Source organism: Apiotrichum porosum, assembly GCF_003942205.1.
Source record: "Apiotrichum porosum strain DSM 27194 chromosome Unknown scaffold_1, whole genome shotgun sequence".
Lineage (NCBI taxonomy): Eukaryota > Fungi > Basidiomycota > Tremellomycetes > Trichosporonales > Trichosporonaceae > Apiotrichum > Apiotrichum porosum.
Window position 1 is genome coordinate 1,818,884 of NW_021167108.1, and position 22,160 is coordinate 1,841,043.

A 22,160-nucleotide genomic window follows, 5' to 3' on the forward strand; every position below is an offset into this window, starting at 1 on the left:
GGACAAGAAAGTCGCCTCAGTACATATACGTGCTCCGCCTGGCATCTGCACTTTTAAATGTTCCGCAGCACATGTACATTCCTGTTCGGCTGGCTTACACCTCTGGCCTCTGGTCAACCGTACTCGTGTATAAAGGGCGACCAGCCATAAACCCGGCGGGTGTCTATGTATATGAACAAGCTGTGTGACGAACCAACAGCAGCCCTCACCGACGATGGGCGATTTCTTTAGTATTTGGGCGTCGCAAGTGATGAATGATGGATCGTCACGTGGGTTGTCACAACTTCTATACTTTTACGCACTTCGCACGTCCTTGACGTACTTTACTGCTGAAGGCCATGCAAAAACCAGACTCGGCATGATATATACACTCTACTGTCACAGCTCTCCTTACAACTTGGGCTGTTCGTTGCCCCAAGTCCTCTCACTCAGCGAACCCGACGCAATCTCGAGAACCATGAGGCGACGGAAGAAGGGCATGTTGGACTTTGAAAACTCGAAGCCGGCCTTTTTCAGGTCACGGCCACGGGCGATGCTCTCAAGAGTCTGGCATGCAAACACACCGCAGTCGCACGAGTTGTTCTGCTTGGGCGTGTTCTAACGACTGTCAGTATACATCCACTACACGTAGGCACCCCTGACGGGCTCTTCAGTACTCACGGGGTCGTAGTAATCAACCCAGTCGGAAAGGTCAAACGTGCCACCTTTCTTCTCCTTGTACTCTGCCTGCAGATACTTGCGAAGGTACTGTATGGTGTTAGGCAATTGTGTGAAGAAAAGGGACAACCTACGTCAAACGCCTTGTGACGGTTGCCCGAATCATTAAGCGAGTCGAAATACTCAATGCGCTTCTTGGCAAAGTTGACACTGGCACACACCCAGTGGGCATTGCTGACGTTGATGGGAACCAGGAATTGATCCAGCTCAAAGATGTCCACCTTGGCCTACGGATGTCAGTTAACAAGTCGGTACGATTCCACGACGTACCCTCTTGGTCCAGCGCTTGAGGTTCGCCTTTTCGTAACCCTGCTCGGACAGCTTTTGATAAAAAAAGCTGTTCATGCAGTGCACCTTGCGACCGGCCGCTTTGTAGCGCGCGTTGAGCAGTTCCGCATACGCGTTGACAATCTCATCGTTGAGCCAAGTCTCGGGCTTGAGACGCTGCAGCGAAGAAGCCTCTACTGGTGCACTGCCAATCGTGACTTCGAATGTACGGTCACGCAGACGGTCGTCCACCTATGGTGGTCAGTCCCTCCTGTTCAACAGAGTGTAACCCACCAGTTCCTCTTGCTCGTCCAACAGATGCTTTGGGATCCTGGGACGCATCTTCTCCTTTGCGCGCCTGGCCTCCTCCTTCCTTTGCTTTTCGAGCTTTTCAACAAACTCGCTGCTGTAGCTGTAACTGTCAGCAATCAGGTCACACGGTAAAGCACATACGCCTTGAAATCAAGAGTGGGCCGAGGACGAGGCTTGATCGGTGCAACTGCTGGCTAAGGCATTAGTATGGCATACTGCGAGAGACGAGGTTACCTTTGGTGGAGTAGGAACGACAAGCTCGTCCAGGTGGCGGCGACGGTCCAGCTGGATCTGGCCAAAGGATTTTGCCACATGATCGATGGGTTTGCTTGGACTCTTTTGTTGGTGAAAGGCAAGTCCCGACAGAGATGTACGGGTATCTCTTTTGGCCGCACGCTCCTTCTTCCTCGTTGCCTCGTTGAGATCGTCTAAAACCCGTCCAAAGACTGGAGCGTTGGGCGAGTTTTCAGCCTGGAGATTTTGATAGCGTTTGTATATCATCCTCTGTTGTGCACTGCCATCTCGGCTGCGGAGATTGCTCTGGCTGTTGACCCGGCGAACCTTTCCTGAGGCAGTAGAGTCGGTGCTCGACGACGAGGGAGATACCGACCGATGTCCAGTCCAGTTGTAGGCCCTTGGCGGCTTTTTAAATTCGACTATTGGGCGCTGCGGAAGTCGGGGCCTTGACGGACCAGGCTCGTTGTGGGGCGTCTGGGGAGGAGGCTTTGCAACTCCGTTGACTTGAGTGGACGAGCTAGACGACGAGGCGGGTGGAGGGTCAAACTTTGAAGGGAAGAGCTTCAGAATAGTGGACTGCGGTACATGGTCGTTGAGATGTTGGCGAGCTTGATTCCGCCTGTTCACCTGCTCTTCATGGCGTCTCATCGCCTGAGGGTCTTCACCGTCGTCATCGGCAATGACGATGGGCTGTGACGAAGTGGTGCCGGACGACGTGCCGCGTGGTGTAAACGTGCTGCCAAATAGGGCTAGTGAGCCTCCGGGGTTGGGTTCCAGTCCACGCATGGGGGGAGGTCCCATTGCATCTAGTGCCAGCGGGCGGCGCACCGTAGGCTCTGTGGAGGACGTCAATACACATGAAAGTCTCGGTCACTCACGTTGTTGAGGGTGTGCATTCCGGCCCATACTTGAGAAGTACTCTCTGAAGAGCCCGACACACGAGTCAAAGATTGATGTCTCTTGTACAGGACGCGCGAGACCGGTGTTGTGATGCTCAGTCCTGGGCCGCTTGGGGGAAGGCGGGGATGGGATATTGGAGGTTGAGGAGGCGGAACGTTTGGTCGGTCCAGCCATCAGGCAAGGCAGCCGCGCAGGGCGGCAAGCAATGGAGAGGTCGGCGGGGAGGGAGGTGTGATGGATGTATCAAAAGGTTGCTAGGGGTGTTGCAGAGCGTGTGGGAAAGAGATGACGGACGAAGGAGGAGAGGATGTGAGTGGGTGTGTGGTGAAATGACAACATGCCCCGTGTGTGGAGAATGGATCGAATGGAGCGAGGGGGGCACACAGACACACGCGCCTGATGGCAAGATTTGGTTCCGCTCTCGTTGGCCACCGGGCGCCCTCGCTCGTTGGTGCGCACCTTCGTCCTGAACCATTTGTTTACCATCCCTCATCCCCCGCCATTCCACCTCCATCCCTCCCCATCGTCGTCAAAAACAGCATCCACGGCGTGCCCATAGACCGCACTGCATATTGCCTACATTGGCATCACTCGCGCGCAACATTGTTCACCAAACGAGCCATCCGCATTTCGGCCGTCGCGTAGCAATCTCCCACCCACCCCCCTCATCCACGTCCACCGTCCCAAGTCACCAGCGTGTCTCGGCGGATGGCCAACCTCGAGCAGACGCGGTCTTCAGCCGACGTTCTTGCAGACGAAGTGGAGGCAGACCTTGCTCGTGAAGAGAACCCTGGTTCATCGGCCACGTCTGGTTCAAGCTCTGCGGAATCTCCCACCAGGCAGGACGATGACGCTCTGACCGATGCCATGGATGTGCAGCCCGACGACTCGGCTGACTCGGCGGAAGACTTGATGCTTGGGGATGCAGACCAAAACATTGGCAAACGCGTCAAGGTATGTTTGAGTTCGGTTCCTCTGGTGGCGAGATGTTGACCTATCAACACAGGTCTATGAGCTCCGCGATCAGGCGTGGTTTGACCGCGGAACTGGTCACTGCAAGGGGGTCTATGACGACCAGAATGATGTGGCGCTTCTGATCGTGGAGGCCGAGGACCCAGCCGAGGGAGCACAAGGCGAAGATGGTGATGGGCCTGGAGGCTTTCTCAAGGACGACCTGCTTCTCAACACACAGGTCTCCAAAGATGAACAGTATAGCCGTCAGCAAGGTAGGTTGCTCGCGTGCGTGCAGAAGAAGCAAAAGTCTGACGGGAAATCAGAAACACTTATTGTGTGGACGGACCAGGCTACTCAATTAGACATTGCCTTGTCGTTCCAGGACCCCAAGGGCTGTGACGACATTTGGCAGTTTATCATGGAAGTTCAGAAGCATCTCAGCAACCAGATTGGCGACGAGCCCAAGCTGGCAATGGCGTCTTCCTCGTCGCCTATGGGCGGCTCACCTCTGCTCGGTCCAGCATCAACCGCAATGGGTGCCATGGCTCGAGATCATTGGCAGCCTCCGTCTCTCGCAAACATCAAGTGAGTTTGCTACATTTATCATGAGAACCCGCTGACCTTTGTTCAAGGGAGCACGAGATGTGGCTTCGTATGCAGGCCAAGTCGGCTGCTGGTCGCGAGCGTGCAGTGGAGAACATTATCGGCGAGGTAGGTCTCTTTCGGCCGTGTAATATGGGCGCGCTAACTTCGTTAGGACTACATTAAACAGCTGATCGGCGTGCTCAGCCAGGCTGAGGATCTTGAGAGTATCAACGATCTGCATGCCCTGTGCTCCTTAATGCAGACCATCCGTGAGTCCTTTTTGCGCTGCAGGGCGAATGGGTGCTAACCTGCTGCAGTCATGTTCAATGACAACGGCATCTTTGAGTATATTCTGCAAGACGAGATCTTTATGGGTGTCCTTGGCATGCTGGAGTGTGAGTGTCCCACGGCCCTTGTGGTTTACTGACTCGTGTTAGACGACCCCGAGTTCCCGACCTTGAAAGCATCGTACCGTGCCTTCTACACCCAGTTCTCCAAGTTCCGACAGGTTGTCGAGATCAAGGACGAGACAATTCGCAACAAGATTCACCAAACATCCAGGTTACTGTATCTCAAGGACGTTGTGCTCGCGAGGATGCTCGACGACCCCACGTTTGGCATTCTCAACAGCTTTGTCTTCTTCAACCAAGTTGACATTACGACATATATCCAGTCCGATGAGGTGCTACTTCACGACCTCTTTGTGGATTTCCGTACAGATCCAGACGACCCGGCCAAGGCCGCCAAGAAGCGCGACCTCGTCCAGTTTCTCCACCAGCTCATGGTCATGGGTAAGGGGGTGCAGGTACCCAACCGTCTTGCGCTGTACCGTACCCTCTTGGACCGTGGTCTGCTGTTCGCCTGCGAGTGGGCGTTTGGACAGCGTGAAGCGACCATTCTCCACGCAGGTGCTGAAATCTTGACTCTGGCCGTTGAGCACGACGTGAATGCTGTTCGCCTTCACGCTCTTCGCGAAGAAGAAATGTCCCGTCGTACGCTTGTTGTTGAGAGCATTGGTCTTCTTCAGTCAACGTCCGATCAAGGCCTCATCCAGCAGATGACCGAGACCCTGAAGACGTTGCTGGAACCTGGCGCCGAGGCAGAGGTAAATCATTGTTGCTTGATATGTGTGCTAACTCGTTAGCAGGCGTTTGGTCGTGCCAAGGAGCTGTCAGTGGCCGACACCTTTACACAGTACTTTTACGATCTCTGTGCTGCTCCCTTGTTTGGCCCTCTTTCCGAACTTCCAGAGCTCAAGGACTTGAACGGTAAGCTCCTTGTTTTGGTCTGTTTACTGACAATATTAGGGTCAATGCCCCTTACAGTCGAGCGCGTCCCCCTTATCAACACTCTGGTTGACCTGCTTTCGTACTGCGTCGCCGTGCACGCACACCGTGCGCAGTACTATATCCTCTCCAACCCCTTGGCGCAAAAGGTGTGCTCTCTCATTTATGCCAGGGAGAAGCCGCTTCGCCATGCCTCTTTGCGGTTCATCAAGGCTTGTCTGCGTACCAACAACCATTTCATCCACCGCAACTTTGCCAAGAATGGCGTCACAAAGGCCATTCTCGACCTCGTGCTGCGGGAGACGGACCGGGATACCATGTTGAGCTCGGCATGTCTCGACACTTTGGAACTGATCCGCAAGGAGAACATGAAGCCCATTATTGTCGACATGTTTGAAAAGTACGAGCCGGTCATGACACGGCTGGCGGAACGACCATTCGTTCGATCCTACGTCATGGGTCTCCGCATTCGCTGGGACCAGTACAAGGAGCCCCCACCTCCCCCTCCTCCTCAGACAGCCGAGTCCAGCAAGGCACGCACAGTCGCCGAGGAAGAAGACGCGTGGTTTCAGCAGTCCGACGACGAAGACGCCAACGGAGGAGACACCAGCACCTCGGACTCGTCTAGCGAATCGCAGGTCCCGGCCAAACGCAAGCGCGTGTTCCAGGCCACAGGTCCGTCCCCCAAGCGGCCCTCGCCTTCAAAGCCAACACCAGCACTTGGACTCGACTATGACGACGCGTCGGACAGTGAGGGATCGACAGACGGCGAATCGCCCAAGGCAACCGGCCGTCGCCCATCGCCCTCCATCGACTCGACCGAGACAGAACACCTTGCCGAGGAGCTGACCGACGTCGAGCAAAAGGTCCGCGCCAAGCGGATGCGTAACGAAGAGGAAGAGGAAGAAGCCGGAGGTTTTGCAGACCTGGTCAAGGGGGTGAAGAAGGGCGGGGCAGGGAGTGCATCGGGCGGGCCACAAGCATCGGCAAGGACAGTGAAGGAGGAGAAGGAGAGCACAGCAGAAGGGGCCGCAAGCGGCGGCAGCGGGGGTGGCAAGGAGAAGAAGATCCGTCTGAGTCTCAGTGGGCTGAGCAAGAAGTTTGGAGGGAGCAAGGCGCAGTAGTAGTGTAACACCTTTGGCATGCAGGCTCGTAACGTACGTATAAACAAACAAACCATTTCAGCACGGTGGACATGGCGATGCATCGATCGGCCGTGGGCGGTAAATTAATCGGTCGGATCGGCGCTACGCCCTTTTGCCACAATGATCCGCTATCGCGGTGATTTCGGCGTTAAAGGAAATTTGCCTCCGTTGCAGTTTGGCCTCCCACTGCGACGGCGTGTGCGTGCGGGCGCTGGCGGTGGATGGGCTGGTAGCTCTACGTCGAATCTGTTGGATCTTTCACTAACCCTCAAGTCAAAAAAGAAGCCGTACGTACAGCACCGCTACAGACACGACGACGACGACCGCTGACACGCTCCGCAGAAGATGGGTGTACGTTTCCGCGCGCGACGGTTGGACGAGGAGGAATGGTTTCGCTGACCCAGGTGCAGCGTGTTATTCGTGCCCAGAGGAAGTCGGGTGGTATCTTCAAGTCCCACACCCACCACAACAAGAACCCTGCTCGCCACAGGAACCTTGACTTCGCCGAGAAGAACGGCTACGTCCGTGGTGTTGTCCGCGAGATCATCCACGACGCCGGCCGGTGAGTCGAGAAACTCTGGGTCCGAAATCGCGATTTCGGGGAAATTGGGGAGAGGGGGGCGCAGCAACTTTTGTTGTGTGCAGACGCGGCCACTGTTGTGCGGGTGGCGGCAGCTGCTCTGCGGGTGGCCGTTGGAGAGAGGCGCCGGAATCGCGATTCGACCACAGAGGGACGGACAGGATGCGTCTGATGCTAACCCATTTCTCAGTGGTGCTCCCCTCGCTACCGTCGTCTTCCGCGACCCCTACCGCTACAAGCTCCGCAAGGAGACCTTCATCGCCGCTGAGGGTATCTCGACCGGCTCGTTCATCTACGCCGGCAAGAAGGCTGCCCTTTCCATCGGAAACGTTCTCCCTCTCGGCCAGTGCCCCGAGGGTACCATCATCTTCAACGTCGAGGAGAAGGTCGGTGACCGTGGAGCGATTGCCCGTACCTCGGGCAACTACGCCACCATCATTGGCCACAACGAGGACGGCAAGACCCGCATCCGTCTCCCCTCGGGTGCCAAGAAGACCGTCTCGTCGCGTGCCCGTGCTACCGTCGGTGTCGCCGCCGGTGGTGGCCGTGTCGACAAGCCCTTCCTCAAGGCCGGTCGCAAGCACCACGCCATGCGCGCCAAGCGCAACTCGTGGCCTCGTACTCGTGGTGTTGCCATGAACCCCGTTGACCACCCCCACGGTGGTGGTAACGTAAGTACACACATAACAGCGAGGCAGAGGAGTACCTGGGCACTGGGACGGCTACTCCATGTTTTATCGCCGCTCCCGTGCCCTTCGGCTTCCTCTTATGCCTCCCTTCGGTCGTTGAACTCATGCTGACTTGTCTACAGCACCAGCACATTGGCCACGTGGGTTTTTTTGGCTTCAGGTGGGATGGGGATGTGTTGAGGTGTCGGAACAATTGCTGTGGACGGCAGCGACGCAGCTGCGACTTTGGCGAACGTCGTGACAGCCACTCAACACTCTGGGCTGGAGGATCGGCGCCACAATTTTGCTTCCGCTTGGATTTACTCCCGCTGCCGCCACACCACGTCCTACACCTCCTACACCTCCAACACCTTCTCTTCACCTCTCCGCGTCCATTGCTGACCTCTACAGGCTTCTACTATGGCTCGCGATGCCCCAGCCGGCCAGAAGGCCGGTCTCATTGCCGGTACGTTCATTCTCGGTCAAGACGAACGCGAAACTAACTTCCTCAGCCCGCAGGACCGGAAAGATCCGTGGTACTGCCACCGTCAAGGACGCTTAAACAACTCGTCCTCGCGATTAGGTCTCGGGTCGCTCCGGCGATTGCGAGATCACCCAAGGGAGAGGAGGAGCACCGGTCGTACGCGCCATACAATTCCAGAACCCAAGGCTTGTACATACTACCCGTTCTGGCTTTGCGTATGCATCACTATGGGTTTAGTCATGAGTTTGTGACCTGCGAAGCAGGTGGAAAGAGCGAACAGCCGTACACCGGTGGGCGTTTCTAGGTTGATTGCGAGATGCGCATGAGTGTCACACGGGCTTGTGGGGAGTATGCAGCGCGGAGGGTCTTGTCGTGGACACAGCATGCCGCTCTGCCGACCGACGGGCGTAAGCAGCATAACCAAAATTCAGATGTCGACCCACACGGTTAGGTACGAACACCATCAAGTTCTACGGCTGAAGGGGCCTGACATCGCACCCCCAATTGTCCATGTGCTGGTTAGGAACAGGAAGAAGACGTAGATGGCCATTACGACGAGAGCTTTGTCCGTCTCGACGAGGCTGCCGATGCCAACTAAATTCCAGACATAGAACCAGTCGACCTGTCCTGTGAGGCCTGTGAGGCACATGGCGACATTAATGTATGCAGGCATATGCAATACGCCATTCAGCCAGTTGCGCCGCGTCGCGTGTCGCTGGCAACCATACGGGAGACCTCGCGCATCGATTTGACAGCGATAATTGGGCTTCGATTTATTTACTTATTTATTTATTTATTTATTTATTTTACTGTAACAACCACTGTCCAAGTGGTCCCTTATTTAAGCAAAGTTTCCCCTTGGGTGGCGATGCAGCAAGCACATCTGCAACATACCGTGTCGCCCCAGCGGTCGGGCGGAGTTAGCACATGAGTTTCAATGTATTGAACGAGACCAAAGCGAAATATATAATATGGGTTGCCATCATATTTTGGGACCTGCACTGGGTGGACGCAGGCCCAGCCCCTACACAGTTGACAAGCTATCCGTGTTTCACAACTGTGGTGCTACCTACATCCTCACAGACCCGTAATCTCTACACAACAGGCCGTCGTCGTCCCAGCTGTGTCCCGCCACCGCAACTGCGACAGGTGGGGGAGGTGGAGGGTGACAGTCCTCCCAAAACCACCAAACATGCCCGGGCGGCCGAGATAGTGGGCGCAATGTTTCATTTCTAACTGACATTGCTGGTCAAGGTGCCAGTGCGTACACAGCTTTTAGCATGCCAGGCTGGCTCTCATTGCGCCCTCTTCGAGCAGTCATTGTGCATTGGGGGCGAGAAGGAAGCAACCGCAGGGCACGACACGTCAACGACCTACTTCACATTTGACCTCCTCGTCGTCAGTTGCTCTCTCCGTCGCCTCCTTCATTCACCCCCAACCATAGTGGCCTCTTCATCACCTTGGCTGTAAGTGTGTGGCAGACCTGCCAACATCTACATAGCAAGGCTAACCAAGTTGCTTGTGATAATGGTCGTTCGTCGCTCATACTGCCTTCAGCTCTAGGTTCCACATTTACTCAACTACCTCTCTACCAACTTCCACCATGACTTCGTCCGCCCGCTTGCACCCGGACCATCAAGTTTACAACCGTTTCCTCCTCGACCCGTCGGCATCATTGCCCATGTGGCTCGACCTAATGCCATCTGGCGACCGCGCGACCAACGGCGGCAGTATCGCTGGGTACATCGCCGCTGGTAACAGTGCAGCCGTCATGCAACACCTCGAGTCGCTCATTCCCGCTGCCGTCGACCCTAAACCCGCCATCATGCACGGGCAACAAGGCGCGGTGGCCGCCGACGGCACCATCATTGTCGAGAATCTCCCTGTGGTGCAGTGCCTGCTGGACGCGCACGAGAACCGCGACGGGCTGCTGCCATTCGTGACTGGATTTTCTCGCGCCGAGCGCAGAATTTTCCTGGAGCGCATCGTTCGTCTGGTCCAAGTGGAGCTGGGCGGCCGTCTGGTCCGCAACACGATGATCGCCGAGCTGTACGACATTCAGCACCAGGGACCCGACCGCCGCCGCTTCCTCCTCAAGGATTTTTATCTGGAGCACCCTTTCGCCATCTTTGACACGGCCCCACTGTTTGAGGAGAGCAACGATACAATCGCGAATACGCAAGAGCGTTTCCAGGCGGTGAGTCAGTGTAGATATAGGCTGTCACTGATGAGTTCAGTACATCCTCCGCAACATGAAGGAGCAGGGTCTTCAGGCGCCCGACGTCGTTTGGAAGCCGCGCAAGGCGAGTCATATGGGGTTCAACGACCTCACCGTCAAGTGGTGAGTTGTATGAAATGAACAGCATCTAACTATCAGGGGCGCCGAACTCCAAAAGGTGTCGGTTCTCGAGGAGGTCGACGACGAGATGGCCAAGAAGATTGTCAAGTACGGCGAGGCCCGGCTGGAAGCCGGCATCTTCATCTCGCTCATCTATGCGGAAGTACTTGCGAAATTTGGCGTGGTGCCTACGCAAATCGGATCCCAGCTGTACATGTTGACGAAGAACAAGAAGATCAAGCCCAAGCGCAACGCTCTTGCTTCCCGCGCCGCCTTGGAAAAGCTCCGCGCCCAGTTCGAGGCAGACCCCAACGACGACCCGGAAGCGTACAACGCATCCACCCTTCGGCGCGCCATGACCCCCGGCTCGTTTTCTCCTCGTATCCGTTCTGGGAAGTGTTTACGCGCTACGACGACGAGAAAAACATCACCACCGAGCAGCGCCGTGTTATCAACAAGCGCGGTCGCCGCTTTGGCTGTGTAGTCGAGTCGTGTGTGTACAGCCGCGACAGCATGGTGGAGCGGCACGTTGACTCCGGAGCCTGGTTCCCTTGTCCCGGATTGACAAGATTGCAATTCGAGACCGCGCCGGACGACGAGCGCTTCTTGTGCTTGGAGCACTTCTACTTTTCAGAGTACCTGACAGACGGCGTGGGTGCCACCACCAACGTCACCCGTGTCGTCCTGGAGAACCCCGAGGAGTTGGACGTTCAGCTTCGCTTTGGACACTGCCACGGCAACAACTGCGCCAACTTCGGCGTACCCATGCCCCTCCTCGCCGACCCGCTGCACCTCCTGACATACGTCTGCACCACCTGCTTTGAGTTGCGTAAGAAGCAGGTCAGTGAAGTGAACGAGCTGGGACGACTCGCTCGTGCTCGAGGCAACGACACCTATGTCGTCATCGCCCAAAAGGACGACCTCGTCAACTGCTGTGTCGCCGACTGTCCTAACCCCGCCTTCTCCGGCGACCTCGGTCGTAATAGCCGCGCATTTGGACGTTACGGCTACCACTGCCGAGATGGTCCCTGCTGCAAGTCCTGCTGGGTGGCGACTTACAGCGGCGTCTCCACAATGGACGAGCTCCGCCGGCTGTTTGGCAGTGCGACCAAGCCCAAGCCCGGCGTCACCATCAACATGCGTCTCGTCGATACCGCCGCCATTGATCTGTTTGCCTCCACGGCCTCATCCGACACGGACCGCGAGCAGCTCTTCCTTGCCAAGTGTATCCATGTGGCCATCAACCTCTACCCTGTGCCGATCACCATTTCCATTGCCAAGCGATTCCTTCGCGCAAAGCTCGCTTCGGCTAAGCACGCCAGGGCTGGCGTGTGGCTCAAGCATCTGCGCGAGGACGCAGACAGTTGGCAGGAGGCCGCTGCAGCCGACGCTGGGAACCAGTGAGACGTGTTAATGTGCACGGAGAATGACGGTGTACATTCTTTGTAAATATACACAGACAACACATGAACATAACGGTGTAGCGCTACATGATGGCCAGCTCAAAGCATCTGGAAGTCCGAGTCTGAGTCCGAGTTGCCAGTCTCCTTGCCCTTGCGGGTACGGGCTTTCTTCTTGGGCGCGGGCTCGCCGGACGAGTGCGAACCATAGGTGCGAGGTCGCTTGGAGGGGCCAATGTCATCGGTCATGGACTGTGAGTCGTGAGCTATCAACGTCGGATAAGGATAAAAGGGGGCTTACGGTGGTGTCCTCATCGCTTTCCATCACCTCCTCCTCATCACTGGACGCGCCTCCCACCACCTTCTTAGGGGCGGACTTCTTCGCACCGCCTGACTTGTCGCGCCGATTGACAAGGAGCTTGAGCTTGTTGGGTTGTCCCGCGCGGAAGTTGTCGGAAGGGTGTCTGCATTCCGCTCCGCCCTTGATCTTGTTACCAGTTGCTTTGAAGTTCCAATCCGACATGGTCGAGGTGAACGTTTTCCAACCACCTCCAACTCCCCACTTAGCCACGCTGCTTGGGTCAGCACAAAACAGTATTGACAATGTCCCGAGGGGCTCACATGGTGTCGTTCGCAAATCGACTTTTGTCCGTGATTCGGAAGGCTGTCTCCGAGACCCACCCACAGAGGCCCGCTCCGGGCTCGCCAATGCGCGGCGACGAATCGAGAAGGGCATGGAGCTTTTCCTTGAGGCCCATGGTTGACGCCACAGGCTTGGACTGCGACGCGATCTTGGAGAGTCCCGCGCGGTTACCGCGGCGGAAGACACCGTCCGGGTCCTCGTAGAGCGCTCGACCGTTGGGGAGACTCGTGCGGGTGATGGCGAGAGTTCTGCTTGTCGCGTTCAAGATCAGGTTGCGCGGCTCCTCGCGAGGGGTTTCGTAGATATCTTCCCTGGCAGTGTCAGCGCATGCTCCCCATCACCTGCGCCAGATGTGTCGGGTGGCACTGGCTCACTCAATGTCGCGGTGGAAACGGGCGTTGTCAATAATCACAAAGCCCTTGCCGCATGGACCGTACGCAACGGTGCGCAGCCGCTCCTCGGCAATGTTCTGCTCCTGGTCGTCGATGACGTCCATGACGAGCTAGAGTATTTCTTGGAGCGAGACTCGCTCTGGGGCGCGGCACCGTGGCCGGGCTTGACGCAGCTGATGCGCTGAGGGAGAGGGGCTTGGCGGGACGGGTCATTCCTCCTGAGATCGATCTGGTGCTGGAGCTTCTTCTTGTTCTCTCTCATCTGGCGGCGGAAGGCGCTGTTGGGGTCCTGCAGCTCGGAGATGGGAACGGAGGACATATCGGGGAGCGGGGTGGGGGAGTTGGCCGGGGGAGATTGTGCAGGGTTGAGGGAGAGAGAGGTCGAGAGCACGCGCGCCGAGACATGAGTGTATGGTAGCCCTGAGGGGCCATAAATTAACGCCGTTATCGCCGGGCGCGACTGATTTCGGTTCCCTCATGTGAGGTCAGGCGATTTGGACAACTTGTTTCCATCCTTCTCGTCACCAGAGCCTCCAAGGGTGCTTTTCTTTACAGAAACAGAAAGGTGCCGGCTCCGCGCACCGAACCATGTCTTCAAATTACTGTGAGGATGAGCTTTACGACTTTCCCGAGCTGCCTACCCAGGTAGGTGGACCTATGACCTCGCGCGACCTGATTTGACGCGCTGCTCCCAGCCTGATGTCCTCAATGGCAGTGACCTGTACCTCCTCGGAAATGAGTGAGGGGCGATTTCGGCGGGATCATTTCCTGCCGCCCCATGCAAGCTGCCAGAGACTGCCGGCGGCCCCATACATGCCGGCCCTTCACCGATGTAGAACGCCGCACCGACACCTGGAGGTCCACGACGTCGTCTCTTCGACCACAGCCACGATCATGAAGCGCATTGCCGTGGAAGGTTTGCATTGTGAGCTCATATGTATGCGTTCACACGAGACCCTTAATTTCAGTCTTTGTTTCACAACGATGGTGGCATCTTCTATGAACAGAGGTGGTCTTCCTGAATCTACTTCAATCATCGATGAACTCCGACGTCCATTCTTACTCTCGGTTTGCAGTCAAGTGTCCGTTGGATGTCGGGGATGGCAAACTTAACCCTGGTACTCAACTCGGCGGCAGGGGAGCTCTGGTTTTCGAGTTTCGCGAAGTTCTCTTTCTGGCGCCGGCGAGTGGGATTTCCTCTGCTGTGTCGGCGCGCTCTGCAGAGGACTCGACTGCATCCCGCTTCACGCGTTTGTGTGTCTCCCGAGCTTGTACGTCGCGCGCCTTCGTCACTGTTGTTTGTTCTGTTGTTGGCGCAACCTTGCGGCTGAGCTGGAAGAGACGGAGTATGTCGGTGTCCTTGAGGCCCACGATACGGGCGACCTTGGCCGCATGGGCGCCAAGTGCGCTGAACAGCTTGGAACCCATTTCCCATAGAACAAGCTGGTCGATAAACCACTGCTCGATTGTGCTGAACACAAGGTTGTAGCGAATGCGGCGAATCTTGTTGCCGGGAGCAGGCTGTGAGACGGCCGGCAGGATCGAGCCGACGGTACCATCCGCGTTCAGCTTGAGCGAGGTGAGAGCCATCATTGCAACTGCGCTCCGCGGAGGCACAGCTGACGGGCCAGGGCAAAGGTCGTCGGCGAGTACTTGTTCGACACATGCACAAAGGAGTTGTACATGATGCCCTGCAATGTTAGTTTGCTCCACGCTCGCAAACTTACGTCCACCTCGATGGACCACACGACGGCTGTAAAGTGAGGCAAGTGGTGGCTGGCCCAGGTGGGGAAGAGGGTCAATAGACAACCTCCACGCTTCGGGAAGAGTCGCCCGCCGCAGTCGATTCCGGCGGCATAGGCGTCGCTGGCGCTTGTGCGCTCTCGTGGCACCACACTGCCAGCAAGCTCGGCTTGCTTCTGGCGACACTGCTGGGGAGTGCCGGCCCAAGCGCGGAAGGTGGCATTGACGACCTTGACGCGGTTGAGGACCAGTGGCTGGTCCACGGTCACCGGGTCACTGAGGTCTGCGGATGTGGAGCGCGGCATCGCAAGGACCCGGTGCTGGAGCTTGGTGCCCAGTTGACGGATAACGTGAAGCGAGGCATCCTTGTTGAAGGGGAGTGCCTCGGCCGGTACGGTCGTCGGCGGTGAGGTTCGGCGGAGCGTGGCCGTGACAGCAGCGATGCGCGCAGCACCGTCAAGCTGGACAGACGACGCTCGCCAGGGCTGTGGGTTGACTAGGTCGAAGCCTGAGTCTGGATGAGCGAAGTCGGTGCCGTGCCGTCTCCTGGCAAGGGTGCGTATTTTGTGTAGGACGTGCGCGTCGGCTGCCGAGCGTGTGTCGAGGACCACATGCGTCTCGTCGGCAGCAAACGTGACATTATCAGAAGCGCTGACAAACTGGTTCTCGTACACAAGGACCAAGTCGTGACGCTGAACGAATTCGAGCAGGTCACGGACATAGCCGGTGTGCAGGAGAGCTCCTTGCTTCGCAGCTTCCTCGCAGTCGACAAGGGCGGGTGGGAATGCACCGGGACAAGCAGGCCGCTGGCGCCTCAGGTACTCTGCAGCTTGGCGCGGGTGGAGCACGAGGGTGCGGGTCCGCGTGTGGCTGCAGATTTCTGGGGTTTCGACCTGCTGCTCGACGACTGCGGCCAGATTGAGGAGGCGGTTAAGAGATGCGGACTCGACGTCGGCGCGAACACGCTGAGGCCCGAATGTTGCAATGATGTTGGCAAGGGTGCGCACCACTGCATCGGTGCCACGCACTGCACAAAGTTAGTCGAGGATCCTAAACTTGACGATGTCAATGGCGGACTCACTGCTGGGGTCGCCCTGGCAGGTAAGGTCCAGGTGCCGCGTGGCGAGGACGTTGTTTTCTGCTTTTATAGGTGGGTATAAGGTGTTCAGTTGTTCCTTGCTCATGCCCACGACTTCTAGAAGGTTAGCTTTGAAGACTTTACGCAACTCACGAGAGCGAGGAACAGGGCGGGTGGTGGAGAACCAAAATGCCACAACCTGGTGGTCAACCGCGTTTTGCTGTTGAGGCGGGGAGCGATCATCGGGTTCATTGATATCAACGTCGTCAAAATCGTCGTGACCCTCTGGTGCAGGGGTCTCGAAAGAGTATCCACATGGGAGCTTCGCATCGCTGAGTTGGGAATCACGGTTGTGGTGTGAGTTGGCCCGCTCGACCTCGTTGGAGGGAGCGCGAGCGCAAGACGTCTTAGAGGGGCCAGCACCAGCAGACGGTCTCCCGGGCTCTACTGGCAGACAGTGCGGTCGGTGTGTTCTTGGCGAGTGGTGGGGATTGATCGCGGTCTGGCCGAGCGCCGAACGGCAGTCGTGAACGTGGGGGTCGCCGCAGCGTGAATGTTGCGGAGCGTACTGTCCATGGCCAGGAGATCGTTCACTCAATGGTCAGCAAGTGTTCTCGACGCAGGCACCACATACCACTATCGGAATGAAGAAGAATGCAGAATGAAGAATAACTACGGGAATTACAAGGATTAAGTACTAGATATGAGGGCGCATTTGATACCGTGTGGCGCAACACCAACAACGACTTGGCGTTGCTCGGCAGTCCGGGTCGCTCGCAATTGCTCATCAAGATCTCACCGCTTGTGCGCTCGCATTTGCGCCTCTCACCCCTCACGCTTGCTCGACCCGGCGCCGCGGCCCCGTGTCAGATCACGACCCTGTTGGTGTGTGCCACACACGGTCTCAAATATACCCTCATATCTAGTATTTAAATTGTAATTTCCGTATATCTTTCACTCTAAATTCTTCTCCATTCCGACAGACCCCACTACCTCCTCAACATTCTCCATCTCGTCACGCAGGTCTACCACCCGGTATCCACCACCTGAGCTCTGGGAAGCCTATTTCTCTCGTCATCCTCCTCTTGCCTCCCCTGTTCCACTACTGGCACTTCTCGACTTCTCGCTTCCTCGCCTTCACCTGAGCCTGCGGTATCATCGTTACCTCACGCCTTACTCGTCGACCCGTCCTCTCGGCAAGGGCGGCACCTGGGCACCAGCTCAAGTTTGGATCTCGTCCACCTCCACTGGGGTGCTTTAAGTACCCCACTTCAACATCTCAAACCATGCGTCTCTAAACTGTCAGCCCCGTAAACCCGAGGGACCGGGCCCCTCTAGTGTACAACAGCAACTGTCGGCTCCCGCCAACGCGGTTGAGCCGACCAACACCACAGTCTCGTATTCGGCCGCAAGCTTCTCGTCCGAGGACCTCAAGAAGCTCGCGGAACAGCCTATCCACCCGAACCCCACCTCCCTTTTCTCAGCAGACCATGGCTCCCTGGGACTCGGCTATAAAACGTTGGCCCCGGACTCGGACCCAGCATGGGAAGCTAATGAAGACGAGGGAGTTGACGACGAGTACGTCGGGCATCCAACATCCCGCGTTCCCCCAACCCTGCCGGCGTCCGGTGATGCGCAATGGGTCCACAACTACATCCTGTGGTGGTGGTTCTCAACCAGCCGCACCACCCACCGCCCCTCCGCAAAAACGTACCTCGAGGAGCGAGACCAAGCTTACCCCCATCGCGAGGCCGAGAACTCGGTTGCCAGGTCTCGCCACCTTGACGTGCTTTGTCAAGCGGACCCCTCTAGTGAGTCACCCTTGAGTGGAACAATGTATTAATCACTGTAGTGCGTGTGCTCGACTCGTTGGTTCGTCTGCTCGTGAACCTCGTCCCCGCAGCCATCGCCGTTGGCCTGACCCTGCAGAGTATCGTCAAGATGACCGAGGTGGTCCGCCGATCAACCTTGACGCCGAGATCAAAGTGGGTCGTGCCCTTAAGACCCTCCTCCTCACTCCGGCGCAAGCTGCGACCTACCTCGAGCTCGAGCGGAACGACACTCGTGCCGACCGCGAACCGGAGCCTTCGCACCCGCGCTGGTGGATGATGACGAATGTAAGTTGGCAAAACTCGATACTTGCATTATAGTGACTGACAACACATTAGCGGTTTCGCAAAACGTGATGACACAAGTCAGGCGTGCGTGACATGCCTGACCTGGCGATCCGCCATGATCTGGTCGTCATCTACGAGACCGAGTACAAGTCCATATTTGACACGTCGCCTTTTAAGGCAGACGAGTCACTGGTCATCATGGCCGCCAGGTCAAGTGCAGAACCGGATATACTCGATCGGATTCGCTTGGTGGCGATGAGCCGTGTGGGCAAGGACTTTGTGGTGCAGCTCTCAACACTCAGCAGCTGCTGCTCGCTGCCGACCTGGCCGGCATCACGCGAGCGCAGCGCATGGCAGCTCAACGCCTCACACGTACGGTCGTCACCACCGCGAAGCACGCCACGCCAGGTGCTACGACTGTGTCAAGCGCGACTGGTCAGTCTGTTCCATTCAATTCCGAGGGCGTGTTCTTCCTCGGCCGCAAGATCGTCCCCGCGCCCGTGGCCAGCGCTCGTACTTCGTCTTCGGCCTCTGTGACAACAAGCTCTGTGGTGACCATTCGATCTCAAGGCGAGCTGCGCACTATGCCGCTCACGATGGGGGCAAGTGTACAGTCCCTCGACACATGCCAGCCTCTGCGACATAAGCCACAGCTTGTCGAGCTGGTCTTGAACAACACCGCAGTGCTTGGCCAGCTGGGGAAGCCTGGTGTCGAGGCCAACTGCGGACCAGGTGTCTGGACGGTGGCCGAGGGTGCGGAAGGCAGTGACGAAGTACCGCGAGATCGAGGGGAGCTCGAGGTACTCGCGTCGGACCCTAACCGAGTTGGGCTCGGGCCTTGACACCTCGTTGCTGACGGTAATGTCGGCAAAGGTGCGCCCAAGGCGGAGGAGCGCCATACGGGCGACGGCGGGGTCGAGACGTAGACGAGGAGCGAGGGCCAAGGTCGCTGGCGAGAACGAGTCCGAGGTGTGCATGTACGAGTTGTACACGACACCGTCGAGCTTGATCGTCCAGACGACCGAGGAGAAGGTGGGGACGGCGGAAGGGATGACGCCGGCGAGGAGGGTGAACAGGCATCCACCCCGTTTGGGGTAGAGCCTGCCGAACGCCTCGAGAACGGCGGCGTACTGGTGCCCCGGGATGACCGACTCGGGGGGGGGGGGGGGGGGGGGGGGGGCAGAGGAGGAGGAGGAGTCGCGGAGGATCTGGCGGCAAGCCTCGGGCGTTCCCGACCAGGCGCGATACTCGGCCTTGATGGTTTTGCCGCCCAGAGCGAGGTCCTCGGTGACCGCCACGGAGCGAGTGGTCGAGCGCGCCGTGTTGGCCGCCATCGCGCGCACACGGTCGAGAAAGGCTTGGCCAAGCTGGCGAACAATGTGGAGCGAGCCGTCGCGGTTAAAGGGGGCCGCGACGGCTGAACCGCCGAGGGGGAGGGCCGAGCGGCGGACCTTGCTGACGACCTGGTAGAGGTTACCAGCGGCCTTGAGCTGGGCAGTGGTGGCTCCCGCGGGGTTGGGGTTGGCGAACATTGTTCGCGATGTGGTGTGGCCAAAGTTCTTGCCCGTGCAGCGAATGGCGAGACGGTGGAGGGCGTCGAGGTCGGCGTGCGACTCGCGCGTGCGGCCGTCGACGACCACCAGAGTCGAATTCGCCGAGAAGGGAGCGCTGGCACCTGGGCGGCCGTACCCGTTCTCGAAGACAAGGACAAGTCCGCTCTTGACGGCGAGCTGGAGCTTGTCCTTGTCTTGTCCCAGTCAGCGTGCCCGAGCACGTTGTCTTTAACCGACTGGAAGTCCTCAAAGAGTGCGGGTGTAAGGGCGCCATGGCGCAGGGGGGGACGGCGGCCAAGGTAGTCGACAGCCTGGCCGAGGGTGAGTGCGAACGAGCGGGTCTTGAAGCTGCACGAGATGGTCGGCGTGCAGACCTTGCTCGCAAAGACCGGGGCCGCACCGACGAGCTCGTCGAGTGGTGCGCGCTCGATGAACGCACGCACCGGGATGCCCGCCACCGCTGCCCGAGCACCAATGGTGTCGAGGTACCCAATCAATGATGTCAGGTCGCGCACTTTGGGATGCTTTCAGCGAACGCCTTGACCCGATGTTGTAAGCCACTCAAACTCACTGGAAACATCGGCCTGGCAATCGACGTCGGGAGGTCGAGTCTTGTGGGCGGTGCTCTCCGGGCGCCTCGACGGGTACTTCTCCTCGCGCTCGTCGGTGTCGATCCGCGGTTGACCTCGACGTTGTCATAAGGGTACTCACAAAGGAGGCGACGACCAGGCTCATCCTGCTCCCAGAAGCGCTCCGCCAAGGTGGTCGCGGCAGCTGCCGAGGACGCAGCGCGGATTCGGCCCTCCTCTCACGGTCACCGGGTCACTGAGGTCTGCGGATGTGGAGCGCGGCATCGCAAGGACCCGGTGCTGGAGCTTGGTGCCCAGTTGACGGATAACGTGAAGCGAGGCATCCTTGTTGAAGGGGAGTGCCTCGGCCGGTACGGTCGTCGGCGGTGAGGTTCGGCGGAGCGTGGCCGTGACAGCAGCGATGCGCGCAGCACCGTCAAGCTGGACAGACGACGCTCGCCAGGGCTGTGGGTTGACTAGGTCGAAGCCTGAGTCTGGATGAGCGAAGTCGGTGCCGTGCCGTCTCCTGGCAAGGGTGCGTATTTTGTGTAGGACGTGCGCGTCGGCTGCCGAGCGTGTGTCGAGGACCACATGCGTCTCGTCGGCAGCAAACGTGACATTATCAGAAGCGCTGACAAACTGGTTCTCGTACACAAGGACCAAGTCGTGACGCTGAACGAATTCGAGCAGGTCACGGACATAGCCGGTGTGCAGGAGAGCTCCTTGCTTCGCAGCTTCCTCGCAGTCGACAAGGGCGGGTGGGAATGCACCGGGACAAGCAGGCCGCTGGCGCCTCAGGTACTCTGCAGCTTGGCGCGGGTGGAGCACGAGGGTGCGGGTCCGCGTGTGGCTGCAGATTTCTGGGGTTTCGACCTGCTGCTCGACGACTGCGGCCAGATTGAGGAGGCGGTTAAGAGATGCGGACTCGACGTCGGCGCGAACACGCTGAGGCCCGAATGTTGCAATGATGTTGGCAAGGGTGCGCACCACTGCATCGGTGCCACGCACTGCACAAAGTTAGTCGAGGATCCTAAACTTGACGATGTCAATGGCGGACTCACTGCTGGGGTCGCCCTGGCAGGTAAGGTCCAGGTGCCGCGTGGCGAGGACGTTGTTTTCTGCTTTTATAGGTGGGTATAAGGTGTTCAGTTGTTCCTTGCTCATGCCCACGACTTCTAGAAGGTTAGCTTTGAAGACTTTACGCAACTCACGAGAGCGAGGAACAGGGCGGGTGGTGGAGAACCAAAATGCCACAACCTGGTGGTCAACCGCGTTTTGCTGTTGAGGCGGGGAGCGATCATCGGGTTCATTGATATCAACGTCGTCAAAATCGTCGTGACCCTCTGGTGCAGGGGTCTCGAAAGAGTATCCACATGGGAGCTTCGCATCGCTGAGTTGGGAATCACGGTTGTGGTGTGAGTTGGCCCGCTCGACCTCGTTGGAGGGAGCGCGAGCGCAAGACGTCTTAGAGGGGCCAGCACCAGCAGACGGTCTCCCGGGCTCTACTGGCAGACAGTGCGGTCGGTGTGTTCTTGGCGAGTGGTGGGGATTGATCGCGGTCTGGCCGAGCGCCGAACGGCAGTCGTGAACGTGGGGGTCGCCGCAGCGTGAATGTTGCGGAGCGTACTGTCCATGGCCAGGAGATCGTTCACTCAATGGTCAGCAAGTGTTCTCGACGCAGGCACCACATACCACTATCGGAATGAAGAAGAATGCAGAATGAAGAATAACTACGGGAATTACAAGGATTAAGTACTAGATATGAGGGCGCATTTGATACCGTGTGGCGCAACACCAACAACGACTTGGCGTTGCTCGGCAGTCCGGGTCGCTCGCAATTGCTCATCAAGATCTCACCGCTTGTGCGCTCGCATTTGCGCCTCTCACCCCTCACGCTTGCTCGACCCGGCGCCGCGGCCCCGTGTCAGATCACGACCCTGTTGGTGTGTGCCACACACGGTCTCAAATATACCCTCATATCTAGTATTTAAATTGTAATTTCCGTATATCTTTCACTCTAAATTCTTCTCCATTCCGACAGACCCCACTACCTCCTCAACATTCTCCATCTCGTCACGCAGGTCTACCACCCGGTATCCACCACCTGAGCTCTGGGAAGCCTATTTCTCTCGTCATCCTCCTCTTGCCTCCCCTGTTCCACTACTGGCACTTCTCGACTTCTCGCTTCCTCG

The 22,160-nt window shown here is 57.8% G+C and overlaps 9 protein-coding genes across 9 annotated transcripts; 5 read left to right on the plus strand and 4 right to left on the minus strand.

Annotated features, from left to right (window-relative positions):
- Positions 1–390: 390 nt before the first annotated feature.
- On the minus strand, positions 391–2,607 carry ULP1 (Smt3-specific protease; the record flags this gene model as incomplete). Its single annotated transcript, XM_028616471.1, has 8 exons — positions 391–597; positions 661–747; positions 792–944; positions 988–1,236; positions 1,279–1,396; positions 1,438–1,490; positions 1,531–2,369; positions 2,412–2,607. 8 exons carry the CDS (start codon positions 2,605–2,607, stop codon positions 391–393), a joined length of 1,902 nt encoding a protein of 633 aa, XP_028480328.1.
- Positions 2,608–3,141: 534 nt separating this feature from the next.
- PSY2 (Platinum sensitivity protein) lies at positions 3,142–6,382 on the plus strand (the record flags this gene model as incomplete). Its single annotated transcript, XM_028616472.1, has 9 exons — positions 3,142–3,387; positions 3,440–3,659; positions 3,711–3,972; positions 4,020–4,098; positions 4,160–4,241; positions 4,290–4,367; positions 4,410–5,077; positions 5,120–5,240; positions 5,298–6,382. 9 exons carry the CDS (start codon positions 3,142–3,144, stop codon positions 6,380–6,382), a joined length of 2,841 nt encoding a protein of 946 aa, XP_028480329.1.
- Positions 6,383–6,748: 366 nt separating this feature from the next.
- On the plus strand, positions 6,749–8,213 carry RPL2A (60S ribosomal protein L2A; the record flags this gene model as incomplete). Its single annotated transcript, XM_028616473.1, has 6 exons — positions 6,749–6,754; positions 6,814–6,965; positions 7,174–7,654; positions 7,795–7,812; positions 8,063–8,117; positions 8,164–8,213. The coding sequence occupies 6 exons, from the start codon at positions 6,749–6,751 to the stop codon at positions 8,211–8,213; spliced, it is 762 nt and encodes a 253-aa protein (XP_028480330.1).
- Positions 8,214–9,738: 1,525 nt separating this feature from the next.
- EHS24_000650 (uncharacterized protein) lies at positions 9,739–10,957 on the plus strand (the record flags this gene model as incomplete). The annotated part of the gene is made up of 3 exons (XM_028616474.1): positions 9,739–10,332; positions 10,373–10,452; positions 10,513–10,957. The coding sequence occupies 3 exons, from the start codon at positions 9,739–9,741 to the stop codon at positions 10,955–10,957; spliced, it is 1,119 nt and encodes a 372-aa protein (XP_028480331.1).
- Positions 10,958–10,986: 29 nt separating this feature from the next.
- EHS24_000651 (uncharacterized protein) lies at positions 10,987–11,877 on the plus strand (the record flags this gene model as incomplete). Its single annotated transcript, XM_028616475.1, has 1 exon — positions 10,987–11,877. The coding sequence occupies one exon, from the start codon at positions 10,987–10,989 to the stop codon at positions 11,875–11,877; it is 891 nt and encodes a 296-aa protein (XP_028480332.1).
- Positions 11,878–11,975: 98 nt separating this feature from the next.
- Positions 11,976–13,227, minus strand: EHS24_000652 (uncharacterized protein; the record flags this gene model as incomplete). Its single annotated transcript, XM_028616476.1, has 5 exons — positions 11,976–12,125; positions 12,175–12,445; positions 12,555–12,827; positions 12,891–13,018; positions 13,078–13,227. 5 exons carry the CDS (start codon positions 13,225–13,227, stop codon positions 11,976–11,978), a joined length of 972 nt encoding a protein of 323 aa, XP_028480333.1.
- A 790-nt stretch (positions 13,228–14,017) lies between these two features.
- EHS24_000653 (uncharacterized protein) lies at positions 14,018–16,305 on the minus strand (the record flags this gene model as incomplete). Its single annotated transcript, XM_028616477.1, has 6 exons — positions 14,018–14,023; positions 14,229–14,511; positions 14,562–14,599; positions 14,636–15,678; positions 15,733–16,176; positions 16,299–16,305. The coding sequence occupies 6 exons, from the start codon at positions 16,303–16,305 to the stop codon at positions 14,018–14,020; spliced, it is 1,821 nt and encodes a 606-aa protein (XP_028480334.1).
- Positions 16,306–17,015: 710 nt separating this feature from the next.
- Positions 17,016–17,915, plus strand: EHS24_000654 (uncharacterized protein; the record flags this gene model as incomplete). The annotated part of the gene is made up of 4 exons (XM_028616478.1): positions 17,016–17,019; positions 17,124–17,540; positions 17,659–17,846; positions 17,898–17,915. The coding sequence occupies 4 exons, from the start codon at positions 17,016–17,018 to the stop codon at positions 17,913–17,915; spliced, it is 627 nt and encodes a 208-aa protein (XP_028480335.1).
- Positions 17,916–18,282: 367 nt separating this feature from the next.
- EHS24_000655 (uncharacterized protein) lies at positions 18,283–21,602 on the minus strand (the record flags this gene model as incomplete). The annotated part of the gene is made up of 9 exons (XM_028616479.1): positions 18,283–18,392; positions 18,442–19,588; positions 19,633–19,913; positions 19,971–20,084; positions 20,111–20,173; positions 20,226–20,975; positions 21,030–21,143; positions 21,180–21,432; positions 21,483–21,602. The coding sequence occupies 9 exons, from the start codon at positions 21,600–21,602 to the stop codon at positions 18,283–18,285; spliced, it is 2,952 nt and encodes a 983-aa protein (XP_028480336.1).
- Positions 21,603–22,160: the final 558 nt, after the last annotated feature.